Below are 19,655 nucleotides of genomic sequence, written 5' to 3'. Positions count from 1 at the left end.
AATATTTGTCAGTCTATGTGCCAAGACTTCTTTTTTCTTGTTCTTTTTCCTTTTGTTTTTTTTTCTCCGTCATGACATGAATAATGTGGAAATATGTTTTATATGTTCATTTGCTGTCTTGAGAAGGGAATAGGGGAAAGAAAAAGGGAGAAAAAAATTGTATCTCCAAATCTTTCAAAAAATGAATGTTGAAAATTATGTTTAAATATAATTAGAAAAAATAAAACACTATTAAAAATGATAACCATGAAATAGCATGCAAAAGTTTTCAGGAAGTTGTCAATGTTGTCCTCAGTGGAGAAGTTATATCATTCAACAGTTTCATCAACAAAAGAGAGAAAGAACATGAAATGCAAACAACTAAGTAAACTAGAAAAAAGTAAAATTTAAAAAATTTAAAATCAAAATAGAAATCCTGAAAAACAAAGAAATTAATAGACGTGAAAACAAAGCAACCACTGAACTTATAAACAAAACCAGGAGTTATTTTTTTAAATGACCATAAGATAGATTAAGAATCAGCTTAATGAACAAAGAAAGAAAGAAATAATAAACTAAATTAACAGTATCAAAAATGAAAAGGGACAAGTCATAACAAAAGAAGTAAAGGACATTATTGCAAAGTGTTTTACTAAATTATATCTCAATAAAACTGACAACTTAAAGTACATGGATGAGTGTTTATAAAAATGTAAAATGTTCAAATTAATAGAACAAGAATAGATAAGTAACTCAAACTCAGGAAAAAAATTGAAAAAAAGTTTTTTTCTCCAAAGGAGAAAAAACTGAGGACTAGATAAATTTGCAAGTAAATTCTATCAATCATTCAAATTCAAATTAACATTATATGTTGTTTTAAAAAATGACAAGAAGAGATTCTGCCAAATTGTTTCTATGATGCAAATATTGTCTTGGTACTTAAACTAGAAAGAGACAAAACAGAGAAAACTATAGACCAGTATTCCTACCAAAAAGGCTATATTGACAAATTAAAAAGATTATATCATATGACTTCATTGGATTTATGACAGAAATGCAAGGTTGATGCACTGTTAGGAAAATTATAATATAAAAGACTACACAAACAACAAAAGTAATAAAAACGACATCTTCATATAAACAAATGCACAACAAGGTAAAAACAGCTTATGTCCTCAAGGATTTCACATTATAATATAATGTATATTAAGTAATATATTATATATAATAAATACTATATTCATTATATATAATGAAGTAACATATAAATAGTTATTTTCTTACCAGATAGCTACAAAGTAAGTGAGAAGTAACCTCAGAAAGTAAGACACTAACAGCTAGGTGGATTGGGAATATTTGCAGGTGGTCGAATTTGAGCTGACTTGATGAAAGCCAGGAAAACTGCAAGGTGGAGGGGAAAAGGGAGAGTATTCCAGTCACAAAAGATGGTGTAGTTTCTGCAAAGGCAAAATGACATTCTTTTCACAGAATCCAATCATCTTTTCTTCAGTACTCATGCTACTGATATCTTGGCATTATGTGACACTGTTAATGTGACTCCTTTCTGTAGCTCTTTCTTCTCTTATCCTTACTGAATTTTCCTTTTGGTTTGGTTACAACTTCTTTATCACTCCTCTTTCTTCTTTGCTGGATCCTTTCCCTTTTCCTACTTTTGAAATTTAAATGTTCACCCCAAAAGTTTTCTCCTCATCCTCCACACTTTCTGCCTGACTTTGATTTGTGTTTTCATTCATTCCACTAGTTTTGATTCTAACTGCAAAGCACCAGGACTCCCTATTTCATTGGCTTTCCTCCTGCTGTCTACCAACACAGATACATGTCCTTTTATGTAAATGCTTTTTATGAGTTACACTGTGCAAAAAGAAATTATTACATCGTGGCAAATTATCTGGTGATGAAATTCTATGCATTTAATTAGGATGGTCCTCAGACAAAAGATAAAAAAGTGATTTATATTTGAAATCTTCCAAGCTTGGTACACAGAAGAAAATAAAAACTAGGAGGCATAAATAAAAGCTTTATAAAGTTATACGTGCATAATATATGAAATATAACACACTTGCATATATATGCATACAAATGCATACACATGTCTACATCTTTAAAACATTTATGCTGTTAAAATTATAAAATAAGTAGATCATATTATTTTTATTACTTTGAGTAGGAGAAGCACTCAACCAAATAAAACAGGGAGACAATTACAAAAGATAAAACAGACAACTTTGATTTCATGAAACTGAGCAAACAAAATGAATGTATCTAGCATCTTTGCATCAGATTTCTCTAATAAGTATTTGATATGCAAGACCTATTAATCCAAAATATCAAGACAACACACCTATATATTTATATACAGATAAATTAACAATCGTATTAATGGTCCAAATCACTAGTAATAAGAGAATGCAAATCAAAACAACCTTGCGGTTTTATATCATTTCCAGAAAGCTGGCAAAGAAACATTTTGGGATGGGTTATCAGAAGATAGGTGCAAAAATACACTGCTGGTGTGGCTATGAATCAGTCCAAACACTTTGGGAAACAATTTAAAATTACAAAAATAAAATTACTACAATTTCCGTACCTTTGAATGTAGAGATTCCATTTTGACTTATATCTCAAGTTAGCCATTGATGAGAAGAATGTAAGAAAATATAACACAATAAGATTACATATATATGTATGTATATATATATATATATATCAGTAATTCTGATTAATTCAATACTAGAAAAATCATAAACACAGAAAGCTCACGTGAATAATAATATAAATAAGATAATTATATAAAAAATGGAGAAAAAGATTTTAATCAAAATATGATTCAATTTCATTTATATTCTTTGTTTTACCATATTTTCCTTAGTATCACTTCTCAGTCCCATCCAAAAGCCACAAATAGAGTAAAGAGGAATTTTTAAAGACAAAAAAAGAAAAAATAAAAAGTAATATAGCTGTTCAATGAATCCAGAACATTTGAAAATATGTGCAATGTGCAACACTTGTGAATGTCCCGCAAAGGGGTGGGTTGGAATTGTCTTCTCATATCTTTCCTTTCAAACCATGATTGCTCTTTAAAATGTAACAACATTTATTTTTTATTATGTGTGTATGTGGTGGTGGAAGTGTGTGTGGAAGTGTGAGAGATCCTAAAATTCAGATCAAAGTATTGAATAACAGTGACAAACTCAAATTCTAATTTCATCACAGTGAGCTAATAGGTGCAAGATGCAGAATGAGATACGCATTTTCAGACAGGGTCAAAGTGTTCATGTGTTTTACTTGAATACATATATATGAATTTTGTTCTTTCTTTCTCATGGTTTTTCCCTTTGGTTCTGATTGTTTTTCACAACACGACTAATGTGGAAACCTGATTGTACATATATAACCAATATTGGATTACACGCTGTCTTTTGGAATGGGATAAGAAAGAGGGAAGTGGAAGGAGGGGGAACTTTTGGAACTCAAAATGTTATAAAAATGTCTGTTCAAAACTACCTTTATATATAATTAGAAAAAAATGAAATATTATTAAATGAAAAAAATAGAGCTTTACAGGTGATTTATGTCTACAGAATCATAGAAACACAGAATATGAGAGGTGAAATGGACCAAAGATAACACTTAGTCCAATTTGTTCCTGAATAGAAATCTGCTCTATAGTATTCTGGCCAAATTCCTATTAAGCCTTTAGTTGAAGAACTGTACTATCAAACAATTAAGATGTTTTTCATTAAATCAAAATAAAATTTTCCTTCATATTTTCCAATATTTATATTGGCAATGGTTCAAGGAAACATTTTACTTAATATGACTCCAAACTCTCCTCTGTATATCCACACATTGCTCATTGTTGTCTCCTCTGGTCACATTCTATATGTTGTACTGTGCAGAAGTACAGTACCTTACTGAATACATAAAAGTTTCTTTACCAACTTCATGATGGTAATGCTCTTCTATATATCAGCTTCTGCTCTTCTATATATCAGCTTCTTTCCATTCAAATTTTTTATGTTTCTATACTCTTATCTGTAGGATCTGGTCATATGAATCTAGGTCATGTATTTTTCTTGGACTGTAAATTTATGATGGATAAGGAACATATCCGAGGAATACTTTTTAAATGGGTCAAGCACTATTAAACAATTATGTTTTAGCAAAGTTTTAATGATTATATAATATGTGCAAAATGATATCCTGCTAATTTCCAGATGGCGATAGTTTTTTTTTGTTTTTTATTTTTAACACAGTTCATATCACATAAAACAATTCCAACTTTTGATCAGGTGATACTTCTCTTAAAGCGTTTACAATATAGATCAGAAACGAATTTTTTTTCAACATTAACCAACTGAAACACAAATAATAACTGTGTATGCTAACTTCACAAGCCCTTGACCTGATTATCTCCACACTATTGGGAAGAATTAAATGACCCTAACTTATTGTTGTTAATCTAAAGTCCTAAGCCTAATAGCTTAATTTTAGACTTAACCTCTGATATTCCCCTATCAACAATCTGTAATTTAATGGATCTGGTACTAAGCTTACAAACCTTTTGACTATAGGAAATTGTCACTAAGAGTAAGGACATTGCTGGGAACCAATATCTCCCCAACTTCATGTCAATTCCAGGCAGGAGAAGATTGTCAACTTGCATTCAGTCAGACTTAAAGTCTGCCAGATGTCAGTGGGGAAACTGAGTCAGGAGAATCCTACCTCAGCCCAGGCTGAACAGCTGCTCTCCCCCCCTTCCCATGAGATCATCTTTTGCAGTTCATGCCAGCATCTCACAGGCTTACTGGCATTATGAATTGGAGGCTCAGACCGCCTTTCTTGCTATCCATACCTAGATTTAGACTCAGAAAAACAGTTGGTTAAAAGACCCATAGAATCTTAAAATAGTAAGTTCCAATAAACAGGTTTCAGATATGACTGTAATTTCACATTGGCTAAGGAACATCTTTTCAGGCAAGTCTTAAGTGGCTTACATGCCTTTCTATACATGTTCTAGTTCCTGATTAAGTAACAAACATAAAATCAAATTTACCATTAAAACATTAACTTTTCCACTGATGCCAAGTTTTACCAGAGGTTACCTTCCTCTAAGAAACTTAGACTAAGTTACTTTCCCCCAAACTAAAAATGTCCCTGATTTAGTCTCAATAATTAAATGAGTCAATTGATTTAATATTAATTGCTTTTACATCACTGTGTAACATGACCAGTTTTTCTCCCCATCTCATTTTTCTCCCCTCCCACCACCTCCTAATACCTTGCATTCTGATTACCCCTTCCATCAAAGTACCCTCCCTCCTATCATACCCCACCCTTCCTTTATCCCCATCTTCTCTCTTTTCTTGTAGGGCAAGATAAATTTCTATACCCCATTACCTGTGTTTCTTATTTCCTAGTTATATGCAATAATAACTCTCAACATTAGTTTGTAATACTTTGAATTCCAACTTCTCTCCCTCCCTTCCTCCCTCCCTCCCTATCCATCCCCACTGAGAAGGCAAGCAATTCAATACGGACTAAATGTGTATTGTTTTGCAAAAGACTTCTATAATAATCATGTTGTGTAATACTAACTATATTACCCTCTATCCTACTCTATCCCCCTTGGGTTTTTTTATTCCCTAATCTGACCTTGTCCCTTCCCAAAAATGTTTATTTCTAGTTATTCCCTTCTCTCATTTGCCTTCCCTTCTATCATTCCCCTCACCCCACTTGTTGACTCCTCCTGTACTTTCCTGTAGTGTAAGATAGATTTTCATACCAAATTTACTGAGCATGTTATTCGCTCCTTAAGCCATATGTGAAGAGAATAGCTTCACTTTTCCCCCTTCCCTTCTCCCTTTTCTCCTCCATTGAACAAGATTTCTCTTATCTCTTTTATGAGTTATTGCCTGCCCTATTCCATTTCTTCCTTTCTCCTCCCAGTATTTTCCTCTCTCACCCTTTAATTTTTATTTATTCATTTATTTTTGTGGATATCATCTTTTCTGATTCAACACAACCTGTACTCTCTGTGTGTGTGTGTGTGTGTGTGTACAATCCCTCTACCTACACAAATACTGAGAAAAGTCTCAAGAGTTACAAATATTTTCTTTTCATGTAGGAATGTAAACAGTTCAGCTTTAGAAAGTCTTCTATGATTTTTCTTTCCTGTTTACCTTTTCATGCTTCTCTTAATTCTTGTGTTTGAAGGTCACATTTTCTCTTCAGTTCTGGTCTTTTCAACATGAATGATTGAAAGTCCTCTATATCAATGAATAACCATTCCCTTGAAGTATTATACTCAGTTTTGTTGGGTAGGTGATTCTTGGTTTTACTCCCAGTTCCTTTGACTTCTGGAATATCCTATTTCAGGCCCTTTGATCCCTTAATGTTGAAGCTGCCATATCCTGTGTTATCCTGATTGTATTTCCACAATACTAGAATTGTTTCTTTCTAGCTGCTTGCAATATTTTCTCCTTGGCCTGGGAACTTTGAAATTTGGCCACAATATTCCTAGGAGTTTCTCCCTTAGGGTCTCTTTCAGGAGATGATCTGTGGATTCTTTCAATATTTATTTTGCCCTCTGGTTCTAGAATATCAGGACAGTTTTCCTTGATAATTTCATGGAAGATAATGTCTAGGCTCTGTTTTTGATTATGGCTTTCAGGTAGTCCCATAATTTTTAAATTGTATCTCCTGGGTCTTTTTTCCAGGTCAGTTGTTTTTCCAATGAGATGTTTCACATTATCTTCTATTTTTTCCAACTTTTGCCTTTGTTTTTTAACTGCTTGGTTTATGTCGTAGTCATTAGCTTCTCTGAACTCAGTTCTCTCTTTCAAAGAACTATTTTGTTCAGTGAGCTTTTGAACCTCCTCCTCCATTTGGCTAATTCTGCTTTTTAAAACCTCCCTTTCCTCACTGGCTTTTTGGACCTCTTTTTTTCCAATTGAGCTAGCCTCTTTTTAAAGGTGTTATTTTCCTCAGCATTTTTTGGGTTCTCCTTTAGCAAGCTGATAACTCACTTTCAAGTTCTTCTATTGCCTGTGCCTAGTTTAAGTTCACTTTGGAGGCCCTGGAAGCAGGAGCCTTGACTTCCTGTGTCAATATGTCTTGTTCTTCCTCATCTGAAAGGATGGGAGGAGATATCTGTTCACCAAGAAGGTAACCTTCTGTGGCCTTATTTTTTTTCCTCTTTTTTGGCATTTTCCGAGCCAGTTACTTGACTTCTGAATCCTTTTTCAAATGGATAGTACTACTGCCCCTCCTCTCCCTGGGATGGTGTTCAAGATTGAGATTCCACTCAGCTTCTCCATTCCCCTGGAATTTTGGGTGGGGACAGGGCCTTCATCAGGGCTGAGGTTTAGATCAGTTGCTCTCTACCACCAGAGGCTTTAAGTTGAGCTATCTGGACAATGGATCCATGTTCCTTTCCGGCTGCTGTAGCTACCTCCAGTCTGCTGCTGCTGTTGCTGCCGTTGCCCAGGGCTATTGCTGGATGAACCCCTTTCCCTTCTTTCCCAGTTGGGAAAGCCCTCCCACACTGATCTTTGGAGCTTTCTTTGTCATTTCTGGGTTGAGGTATCTGGGACCCTCCCTGCTGAGAACTCTGCCACAGAAATCTGTTCAGGTACTGTTTCTCCCAGTGCAGCATGGCCAGAGCAGGGCTCCACTCTGCTCAGCGTCCTGTGTGATATATCTTTCCTGTAGGCCTTCTAGGTTACCTTTGACTGCAAATCTCTTTTGATCTGTTGTTCTGTGGCTTCTGCTGCTCTAGAATTTGTTGAGAGTCATTTTTTTATAGGTATTTTGTGGGCTGTGAGGGAAGCACTAGAATACATGTGTCTTTCTACTCCACCATCTTGGCTCCTCCAATGATGATAGTTTGTAAAAAGAAGAACCTTTATACTTGGAACTCCCTGAGCTTATTTTTTTAGCTTTCTTCTCTTGATCTCCTGATATCCAGGAATGCATGACAAGGTGGATACTGTTCTAAACACCTATCAGCATGAAGGATCAGAAGGATGGCATCACTTTTTCTTTTTTCTCTAAGGAATATCAACTCTGGTCACCTCTGTGTTTGAAGTAATTACTGTAATGGGAGAGTAATGTCCCCAAGGTCTTTGCCGATTCAACTTCCTGTTTTTACTTCTTTAGTGTCCATCTTCAGGGATCCCTCATGCCAAAAACAAGACTTTAGCTCTGCATCTTGGCTTTGCAATTCTCACTTGGAGATCTCATGATTCAGATGTCTTAATGGACCCAAACCATCATTTTCATATTTTGAAGAAGAAAAGAGAAGACAGGACTTCAAAGGCAAGTAGAGAAAGGGAAGGAATTGTGTAGAATTGTTGTGTCCTTTGATTTCTTTCTACTTTTTGTACCTTGTTCTATAGATACGGATTTTTTCCTTCCCTAAATGAAAACCTAAGAAGATAACCTAAGAACCATTACTTCCTGCATGTGTTCAATTCTTTTTCCAATCTGAATTGGCAGGAAATCCTTTTAGTCCTAGATGTTGTTGGGATTTCTTTTTGATTTCTGTCTATACTTAGTTGGTCCACTACTACTTGTTCAACATGATTGTCACTCCATTTTTCAGATCTAACATACCTTTTCTGAAACTGACATACAGGGGAGTCAAAGGTCAAACAGAAAATAAAGGATGACCTTGTGTTACTATGAGAGAAGTTTTCTTCTTTCCCTGAACTTGCAGGGTATCTTTCTACTCAAAATGGATTTCTTTAAATTCCTACTTTGCCATTGATTGACAGAGGACAAGATGACATGATATCTTCTGTATTTCTAGGAATTCATTTAATAAAAAGAAGTTACAGAATATACAAGCATATATAATCAATTACATATATATGCTTGTTAAATAGAGCAAACCACTTTCAAATCACTCAGAGTCTCAGGGCCGTCTATCTATTCTACAACTGTTGCAATTATCAGGTCTCATATGACAACATAGATGAAGGTCCTAGATTACATGGTAGAAAACTTCGACTCGGAGGGAATGTTTACCATTTTGGATATTATGACCATGCTGATTAATGATATGCTTCATCTGAAGTCAACTAAGTCTGAGTTACAAAATAAGCATATATTTATAGCTCTTTGATGAGAGTTAGAATCTTATAGTTCTGTAGGTTAAAGAAGGGAAAAGTGTAAGGGGTCAGAAATTACCTTTGAAGATAATAAGGAGGAGGCATCAAGTTATTTAATAAATATTTAGTAAGATTATACTGTGTAGTTTAAAATAATGGCTAGGATTTATGTATTGATTCAGAGTTTGAAAAGTGCTTCAAATATTTTATGTCCTTTGATTTCATAACACTCTAGAATATAAGTCCTACTATTGTTTCCATTTATACATAGAGAAAATAAACCTGACAGGTTAAGCGAATGACTTGCCAGATGGTCACAAAGCTAGTATGTTTCTGAGGTCGGAATCAAGTGCAAGTCTTCATAACCAAGTCCAGTACTCTTTCCACTGCACAACGAATTTTCTTGATGTTCATTATTCTTCTTATTTTTAAAGGAATATTTTGCTCCTCTACATGAATTTTGGTATTAAATTTAATTTAATAAAAAAAAAAACAAACTCTGATAGTTGGGGTGCTGAAGCATGAAATCTAGAAATAAGTTTGGGAAAATTGTCATTTTTCATTATGTTGTCATGACTCAACCTTGAGTAATTAATATGTATTATTGGTCTTATTTCTGTAAAATGTGCTTTCTAGTTGTGTATAATTTATGTATATTTGCAAGTAGACTACTACTGCAGGATTTTGTGGGTGATATGTGGAAAGGCTGATGATTCCGGATATTTTATTTCATATCATCTTCCTTTATGAAGGCTATTCTTTCTTTTTTAAAAATAATATTACTTGTATAAACAATTTTAACATTTGCTTTTTTTTTTTTAATTTTGAGTTCCAAATTATCTCCTTCCCCCTTGCCCACTAAGAAGGCAAGCAAGTTAATATAGGTTATACATGAGTAATCATGCAAAATATATTTCCATGTTAGTCATGTTGTGAAAAAAACAGATTAAAAACGAGAAAAATAACCATATTATACCACAGATCTTATAGGAAAAGGCTTCTAGTTAGATCTGATTTATAATCTTAGCTTTTTATTTTTGATACGTATTATTTATATTAAAGAAAGTTACCTTTATTTTCATGTCTTTTGGTATTTTTAATAATTTTTTGGTGATTTTAAAAATTGTTTTTCTAACTAGTGTGGTCTATTATGTTTATAAAGTTTTCTCGTATAGAACCAACCATTCATTCTTGATATAAAACTAACCTGATAATACTATATAATCTTTTGTATATTGAAGTCTCTTTACTAATATTTTATTTAACTTTTCTGCATTGATGTTCATTGGGAATATTGGTCTATAGTTACTTCTGTTTTGTCTCTCCGTAGTTTGGATATGAAGGCAATATTTGTTTGATTGAAGAAATTTGATAGGATGTCTGCATTTCCCATTTCTTAGAATTTTATTTGATATTGCAATTAATTACTCTTTGAATGTCTGGTAGAACTAATTTGCAAATCTGTAGGTTTCTGTTTTTCCCTCTTATTGTTCACTTGATGCTCAATTCCTTTTATGAGATGATTTAAATATTTTTCTGTCTCTTATTTCATTAGTTCTGTTATTTTCTATTTTTGTTAATATCATTTATTTTGTTTAAGTCATTCGATTTAAAGATGAAAGTGTTAGAGAGACACATTTTCACTTGAGGACTAGTTTGTCTGTATGAAAGTTGTTGCATATTATCCCATTGCTATAATTTTCTTTAATGAAATTATCTCTTTTCTATGATTTTTTATTTATACAAACCAATTTTTAAATTAAGTTATTTGATTTCTAATTGATTTTAATATTTACTCCCTAAAATCCAGTTATTGAATATACTTTTTAATTATGTGGTGGGCAAAAAGTGTGTTTCACAGTTCAGGATTTCTATATTTTTTGCCCTAAAATGTCATATTTTTGTAAAGACAATTTTCATAGTTGAGAAAAACATCAATATGTTTCTAATTCAGTAATTTCCAGAAATTTGTCATATTTCTAAAATTATATTAAAGTGTTAAACTTATTTCTTATTTATTTTTTTTCTAGATCTGAAAAGTTACATTGAGGCTCTTAATATAGTTTTGCTTTCTACTTCTTTCTCTTAATCAATAAACATTTCCTTTAAGTATTTATATGTTTTACACACAAGCACACACATACACACACACAAAAACACAGTTTGGTGAATAATTCATAGGATTAGACTACTGGTTTTAAGTATGCATATACATGTATATAATAAACACATATATGTACATATAAACATAATGAATATCATATACAATTATATATATGAACTCCATATATCTGTATATGTTATGGATGTCAGGTACTTATCAGAGATATGTGATGTGCAAGTATTTTTCCAGTCAACAGCTTCTCTTTTTTAATCTTGTTTATGCAACTGCTTTTCATTTTAGTGTAATCAAAATTGCCTCTTTTATGTTGTGTGATCACCTATGTTCCTTATAGGTAGCTTTTTCAAGGAGTTTACCTTATGTTAAAATAAAAGTTCATTGAAGGCTTTCTATGTATGTCTATCACTTTGCACAGTGCTTGGCATTTAATAAATGCTTACTGACTGACTTACTAGGCACTCTAGTAAGGAAATGGGCTCTTATTTAAGCTTCTTTGTTGTATTTCTAATCACTATAGAAAAAAATCTCAGAGGCTAAGGTTCTTGAGAGGTCTTAGTCTCCTTGTGTTGGGAGAACTGAAGTTTGTTTGAAAACTTGGTCTATTCTCCTTATTTGTGGGCTCAAAACAATTTTTCTTCAAGTTATATAATAACCTGATATATGATATAATACAGTGCAATATGGTATATGATGTGATGACATGCCAATACATGGTACTATATAAGTATTAATATGATATTTTACTTGAATTCATAATATGGTAGTATAGGATAGGATACATATGATAAATTTGTGGAATCCATACCCACAAATGTAGTGATAGAAAAAGTCTTTTCCTATTTGTGAATTCCTCCCAGGGCCTCCATTTTTGTAGGGACCAAGGTTGGACAATCTTCTTTCCCCTCCGAGTTCTGTATGGAAGTAGGACTTTCCATATTTTGCCACCGTGCCTCACCTGCTATTTCAGCAACTAGAACTTCCTTGCCCTGGAATATCCACCTACCTCTGTAACTTTCACAATCTGAAATGCCTTTCGACCTTGCTGGTCCCTTTCTCCTAGAGCCTCCATTTTGAAGAGAGACCAAGGATGGTTAATCTTTATTTTTCTCCTAGCACTGTTTCTAACTTGCCAAACTTCAACATCATGGACTGAAATGCGTAATTTCCTCTACCTCTGCTAAACCAATTTGATTGTTTGATTCTCTTTTGTATCTTGTCTTACCCCATTAGAGTATGAGTTCCTTGAGGGTAGAGAGAGTCTTTCTTTTTGCTTTTATTTATCTCCCTAGCATTTAATATTGTAGCAGCTGGTATGTAGTAAGTGCTTAATACATGTTTGTTACCTGTTTGACTATCGATTGTCTATGTAACTACATATATAATATATAACCAATATAACCAAGCTTTGAATCATACGTATATACATATATATTAATATACTTTCACATATACATATATTGACATAGAAACATATATATGTATTACGTATACATACATGCACATTTATGTATGTGATATATTGTCATATATCTGTATCTATTTCTCTAAATATCTATCACCATACAAGGGACAGAGAAATTAGAAATAAAGAGAAGAGAAGACTGTGTGTGTATGTGTGCAGAGTATGTGCAACCTAGGTGGAAGGTCAAGTGGATTGCATGACTAGTTGATAGTCACATCAAACCCTCAAACTTTAGCCTGTTATAGAACTTGTTGCAAGATTAATTCTTATTCTATCAAGAGATATTTCCTCACAAATTTATAAAATTATGATCTATTAATTGATTAGTTAGTCCCATCTTAATAATCTTAATAAACCTCTTTTCTCATGATCTTTTATTCATTTCTCTTAATATCAAATTCACTAAGCTCCTAGACATCAAGATTACTGACTACAACAATTTGTCAACAATGTAACAGACAATAAGAAAGAAAATAAATAATTGTTTGCAATGTTGTTTTTGAGTAGAAGGTCACAACCAGAGTCACTTCTAACCATCCTTACAACTTTGTATTTCTTCTCACTTTTGGAAGCATAGTCCCACATTTCAACATTCATAGAATAATATTTAAAGGCTCATGAATTCTCTTTTTTTTCTTCTGAAGAAAAGTGTTGAACAAAGTTAATTTCAGTCAATTTCTATTGATATTTAAATCCCAGGAAAGGAGTTTTCTTATTTATTTCTCTCTCTTCTTAAACAATCATTGCAAATAATTGTTTATCCAGAATGAAAGGAAAATTTCGAATTTTAAATTGTAGTTTTTCAAGATTTTCTTGCTACTTACAAGCATGGTAGAAATATCTGTAGTCTCTGTGTAGATGGATGGATTAAACATTTCTGAATGGTTATGAATTTTGTCCAGTAGCCTGTGTAGTATTTTGAAGCTTAATGTAGCCAGCATTGTGTCACCTGTGAAAAGAAAGATTTCATAATGCCTAGGGAGTCTTTCTTCAATTTGAATTTTTAGATTAATGTCTTCTATGATATTGACAAATACTTCTTGTACAAATATGCATATATGCTTCACTCTTTTCTTGAAATTTGAATTATCAGAGTGTTGTCAGTATAATTCTGATGTTTACATGGCATTTTTTTTTAAAAAGTAAGCATTTTAACAACTCATGAAAGAGAAATGTCTATTCTAAAGTATCCTTAGCAATTAAAAAAAAGTCTATGGATTATTATGTAAGTAACTATTATGGATTATGCATATTTTGCATTTCATTAAGATGGCTTACTGTGATGTTGACAAAGAAAATGAAAAGTTACATGATCCATGGTTAAGAAAATATCATGGCTAGCTCCGAACCCACAGCCCATAAAATACCTGTAAAGAACTCCCAACAAATTCTGGAGCAGCATAAGCCACAGAACAACAGAACAGACGACATTTCTGTTCCAGAGAGACCCAAAAAACTGACACAAAAGGTCCGTTGTGCACCAGACTTGGAGCAGAGTCCAGCCCTGCCTTGGCCGCAGGGCACCGAGAGGAGTGGATCTGAGCAGGCTTCAGGGACAGAATCTCCAGTGGCTGTGCAGGTCCCTCCACCCACAGGTGCCAAAGGTTAGTGAGAGGGTCTTTCCAGCTCACGGAGAGGGGAGTGGGGTGTCCCCATAACTCAGGCCCCCTGTGGAGGCAGCCACAGAGGTGGAGGCAGACAGGGGCTCCCAAAGCAGGCAGGAGCCTGGATCCATCGTTGAAGGTCTCCACATAAACCCCCTGAGGTAATTAAGCCGTGTGTGTGTGTGTGTGTGTGTGTGTGTGTGTGTGTGTGTGTGTGTGTGTGTGTGGCAGCCCTGCCCTGACCTGAGCACCTGAGTTTAATCTCACACTGAATAGCAGCCTGGCCCCCACCCAAAGCCCTGAGGCTGGGAAGCAGCATTTGAATCTCAGACCCCAAGTACTAGCTGGGTGGATCTGGAGGTGAGGTGGGTATGGAGAGGACACTCGGAAGTGAAGTAACTGGTTGGGAAAATGCGTAGAAAAGGGGGAAAAAAAATAAGACCATAGAAGGTTACTTTCTTGGTGGACAGATATCTCCTCCCATCCTTTTGGATGAGGAAGAACAATGCTTACCATCAGGGAAAGACGTAGAAATCAAGGCTTCTGTATCCCAATCATCCAAAATAAATATTCAATGGGCTCAGGCCATGGAAGAGCTCAAGAAGGATTTTGAAAATCAAGTTAGAGAGGTGAAGGAAAAACTGGGAAGAGAAATGAGAGAGATGCAAGAAAAGCATGAAAAGCAGGTCGACACCTTGCTAAAGGAGACCCCCAAAAATGCTGAAGAAAATAACACCTTGAAAAATAGGCTAACTCAATTTACAAAAGAGGTTCAAAAAGCCAATGAGGAGAAGAATGCTTTAAAAAGCAGAATTAGCCAAATGGAAAAGGAGGTTCAAAAGCTCACTGAAGAAAATAATTCTTCCAAAATTAGAATACAACAAATGGAGGCTAATGACTTTATGAGAAACCAAAAAATTACAAAACAAAACCAAAAGAATGAAAAAATGGAAGATAATGTGAAATATCTCGTTGGAAAAACAACTGACCTGGAGAATAGATCCAGGAGAGACAATTTAAAAATTATGGGACTACCTGAAAGCCACGATCAAAAGAAGAGCCTAGACATCATCTTTCATGAAATTTTCAAAGAAAACTGTCCTGATATTCTAGAACCAGAGGGCAAAATAAGTATTCAAGGAATCCACAGATCACTGCCTGAAAGATATCCAAAAAGAGAAACTCCTAGGAACATTGTGGCCAAATTCCAGAGTTCCCAGGTCAAGGAGAAAATATTGCAAGCAGCTAGAAAGAAACAATTCAAGTACTGTGGAAATACAATCAGGATAACACAAGATCTAGCAGCTTCCACATTAAGGGACTGAAGGGAATGGAATAGGATATTCCAGAAGTCAAAGGAACTAGGAATAACACCAAGAATCACCTACCCAGCAAAACTGACTATAATACTTCAGGGGAAACAATGGTCTTTCAATGAAATAGAGGACTTTCAAGCATTCTTGATGAAAAGACCAGAGCTGAAAAGAAAATTTGACTTTCAAACAGAAGAATGAAGAGAAGCATGAAAAGGTAAACAGCAAAGAGAAGTCATAAGGACTTACTAAAGTTGAACTGTTTACATTCCTACATGGAAAGACAATATTTGTAACTCTTGAAACTTTTCAGTATCTAGGTACTGGGTGGGATTACACACACACACACACACACACACACACACACACCACACACAGAGACAGAGGGCACAGAGTGAATTGAATAGGATGGGATCATAACTTAAAAAATTGAAATTAAGCAGTGAGAGAGAAATACATTGGAAGGAGAAAGGGAGAAATGGAATGGGGCAAATTATCTCTCATAAAAGAGGCAAGTAAAAGACTTTTTAGTGAAGGGAAAAAGAGAGGAGGTGAAAGAAAAACATGAAGTTTACTCTCATCACATTCCACTAAAGGAAGGAATAAAATGCACACTCATTTTGGTATGAAAACCTATCTTACAATACAGGAAAGTGGGGGAGAAGGGAATAAGCAGGGTGGGGGGGATGATAGAAGGGAGGGCAATGGGAGGTGGGAGCAATTTGAAGTCAACATTCTTGGGGAGGGACAGGATCCAAAGAGAGAACAGAAGCAATGGGGGGCAGGATAGGATGGAGGGAAATATAGTTAGTCTTACACAACACAACTATCATGGAAGTCATTTGCATAACTGCACAGATATGGCCTATATTGAATTGCTTGCCTTCCCAAAGGGAAGGGGTGTGGAGGGAGAGACGAAGAGAAGTTGGAACTCAAAGTTTTAGGAACAACTGCTGAGTTCTGTTCTTGCTACTAGGAAATAAAAAATATAGGTAAAGGGGTATAGAAAGTTATCTGGCCCTACAGGACAAATGAGAAGATGGGGACAAGGGAAGGGAGGGATGACAGAAGAGAGGGCAGATTGGTGACAGGGGCAATTAGAATGCTCGGTGTTTTGGGATGGGGGGAGGGGACAAATGGGGAGAACATTTGGAACCCAAAATTTTGTGAAAATGAATGTTAAAAGTTCAATAAATTAATTAAAAAAGAACAAAAGAAAATATCATTCATTTCCCTCTCAATAAGACCAGAAACTACCGAAGAATGATCCAAAGGTTATTCTTATTTTATCTGCTTCATATCCATGTTAATTTTTTGAAGGGTTTCTGAGGGATAGATCTGAATCTTGAGGAAAGCAAGGAGATGCTGTGGAAGTTCCCTGGGTGAGTAATTTTGAGTTTACTCACTAATGTCTGTGTTGTTAGCACCCATTATTTTTATTATTTCTTTCGCAGTTTCACAGACTCTCTGAATTATGAACCAGTGTCAATGATTATATGTGTCTCAAATATAACATTTCAGATAGTTCTCTTTCAAAGTTGCTTTTACTATCAATGGGTACCATGATCACCTCTCTCTGGAAGCTTGTTTTCTTCTGTCCTTGAACACAATGATGAGGATGACTAATGACAGCAGAGGAGGTGACTTCATCCTGGTGGGTTTTTCAGACCAGCCCCAGTTGGAGAAGATTCTTTTCATTGTTGTTTTGATCTCCTACCTTCTGACCCTTGTAGGCAACATAGCTATCATCCTTGTCTCTCACCTGGATTCCAAACTCCACACCCCAATGTACTACTTCCTCACCAATCTGTCCTTCATTGACCTCTGTTTCACCACAAGTATTGTTCCTCAGCTGCTGTGGAACTTGAAGGGACCAACCAAGACCATCACTCCCATAGGCTGTACCATCCAACTCTATGTCTCTCTAGCAGTGGGCTCCACTGAATGTGTTCTACTGGCTGTCATGGCATTTGATCGCTATGCTGCTGTTTGTAAACCACTCCACTATGCTACTTTCATGAACCCAAGACTATGCCAGATCCTTGCAGGGGTTGCTTGGGTGAGTGGATTGGGCAACACAATGATTCAGAGCACCATCACTCTTCGGTTACCTCTATGTGGAAACAGGAAGCTCTATCACTTTATGTGTGAGGTGCCTGCCATGATCAAGTTGGCATGTGTAGATATTCATGCCAATGAAATACAGCTTTTTGTGGCTTCCTTGGTCTTGCTTCTCCTGCCTCTGGGGCTTATCTTAATTTCCTATGCACTCATTGCTCAGGAAGTGATGAGAATTAGGTCAAGCCAAGCTTGGTATAAAGCTTTGAAAACCTGTGGGGCACATCTTTTGGTAGTGTCTCTTTTCTATGGGCCAAGCACAGCTGTTTATATCCAACCCAGGAGCTCCTACGCCCACAGACAGGGCAAATTCATCACACTTTTGTACACTGTGGTAACTCCTACTCTTAACCCCATTATTTACACTCTGAGGAATAAAGATATGAAAGAGGCCCTAGTAAGGCTTTTAGTAAAAGATGCGAGGTAAAGGAGACATATAACCATGGATGAAGGATGCATGGAATCCCACAGCTGTAATGGATTGTAAAAAGTTAACTTACTTCTCTCCCTGTATAAGATCTCATTTAACATTTCTAAAGCACAAAAGTGCTCTTTTTTGTGCTGATTTACAAGTGAAATCCCTCCAAAAGGGTAACTTAATAAATCACAAGAACATGTAACATCACAGTTTTTTTTTGAAAATATGGGTTTTTGGGGAAAAAAATAATGTATTTCTGAAGTAACTGGCCAATTTAGTTGATTCAGTTCAATAAAGGATTATTGCACCTTGTGTACACTACACTTTTCAATGCACTGCTTTTCTTTTCTTTTTTTCTAAATCCACAGTCATTGTTATAGTCCGCAGTCTTTTTCCTCAAAATCATATCTGTGCTTCATAATTCACCTGGGTGTGTTGAAAAAGTTGCTAAATACAACTGTTTCTTTATTAAGTGAACCCAACACAAAATGTATATTTAATCTAATTGATCCTTTTCCTCCTGAATTTACATAATCTCATCTCTAGATACAGTCTTTCTCAACTCTTTTCTCAGATTCAATTCTATTCAAAAATATTTATAGAGCATACCTTATGCTCAGAGCCTTATCCTAAATACCAAGGAAATGTGAAATAGAAAAAAAAAACACCTCATGGAGTTTATTGTTCAGTTGAGGACTAACTGCTCTTGACTGACTTCGATATGATTTTCATAGTATGTATGTCTGGTGTTATTGAAGTCTAAATTCAACTTGTGTGTATATGTTAAATTTTAAAGCTTATTTCATTTCAATACATATTTACAGAGTACTTACCATGAGAGGTGATCTTGTAAAGTGTAAAAAGCACTAAATTTAAACTGCAAGGACTTGAGTTTGTCTCCCAGCTATGCCACTTACTCCCTTATCTTGAGTAAGTGATTGAAACTGCAGTTGCAAACATTGCAATTTCTTCATTTCAAAAATGTAAGCAATAATATTTGCATCATCTTTCTCATTGAGTTATTTAAAGTAAAGTGATTTATGCATCTTAAAGTGAAATATGACTATGATGATATGACTATGACTATTATGACAATATGATAAATACTGAAATGAATACAAAGAGAGAAAGAAAATGATGTAGAACTCTTGCTCTGAAAATGCTGTGATCCCTACTTAGAAAAAAAAAATATTTTGTTATAGGAAGACATTAAATGATTATAAAGATACACTTATATGTGTAAATACATACTATCTGAATTATCATTTAAACACTGTTTTTCGGTTAACAACTTGTTAAAGAAAGTAGCTGAACTAGTTCATTTGTCGACAGAATAAGGTAGTTATGACTACCGTGGGAGGGGTAGAATTTTGCCACGTGATGCCAGCATTGTTTGTGATGGGATTACATTTTTTTTCCCCTCAGTGATTAAGGTTTCTCCCTTTTCTAATCCTTACAGGTGGTACCTATGGAATGGTGTGCTATATCATGACTTAAGACAGCAG

The 19,655-nt window shown here is 34.8% G+C and overlaps 1 protein-coding gene across 1 annotated transcript; it reads left to right on the top strand.

Moving 5' to 3' along the window:
* Window positions 1-17,223: 17,223 nt before the first annotated feature.
* LOC140523600 (olfactory receptor 2G3-like) lies at window positions 17,224-18,159 on the top strand. Its single transcript, XM_072638405.1, has one exon. The coding sequence runs from the start codon at window positions 17,224-17,226 to the stop codon at window positions 18,157-18,159; it is 936 nt and encodes a 311-aa protein (XP_072494506.1).
* The last annotated feature ends 1,496 nt before the right edge of the window (window positions 18,160-19,655 follow it).

The sequence above is a fragment of the Notamacropus eugenii genome, chromosome 2 (genome assembly GCF_028372415.1).
Source record: "Notamacropus eugenii isolate mMacEug1 chromosome 2, mMacEug1.pri_v2, whole genome shotgun sequence".
Taxonomy (NCBI): domain Eukaryota; kingdom Metazoa; phylum Chordata; class Mammalia; order Diprotodontia; family Macropodidae; genus Notamacropus; species Notamacropus eugenii.
Note: the sequence above shows the minus strand (reverse complement) of the source record. Positions and strands in the feature narration are given on the sequence as shown.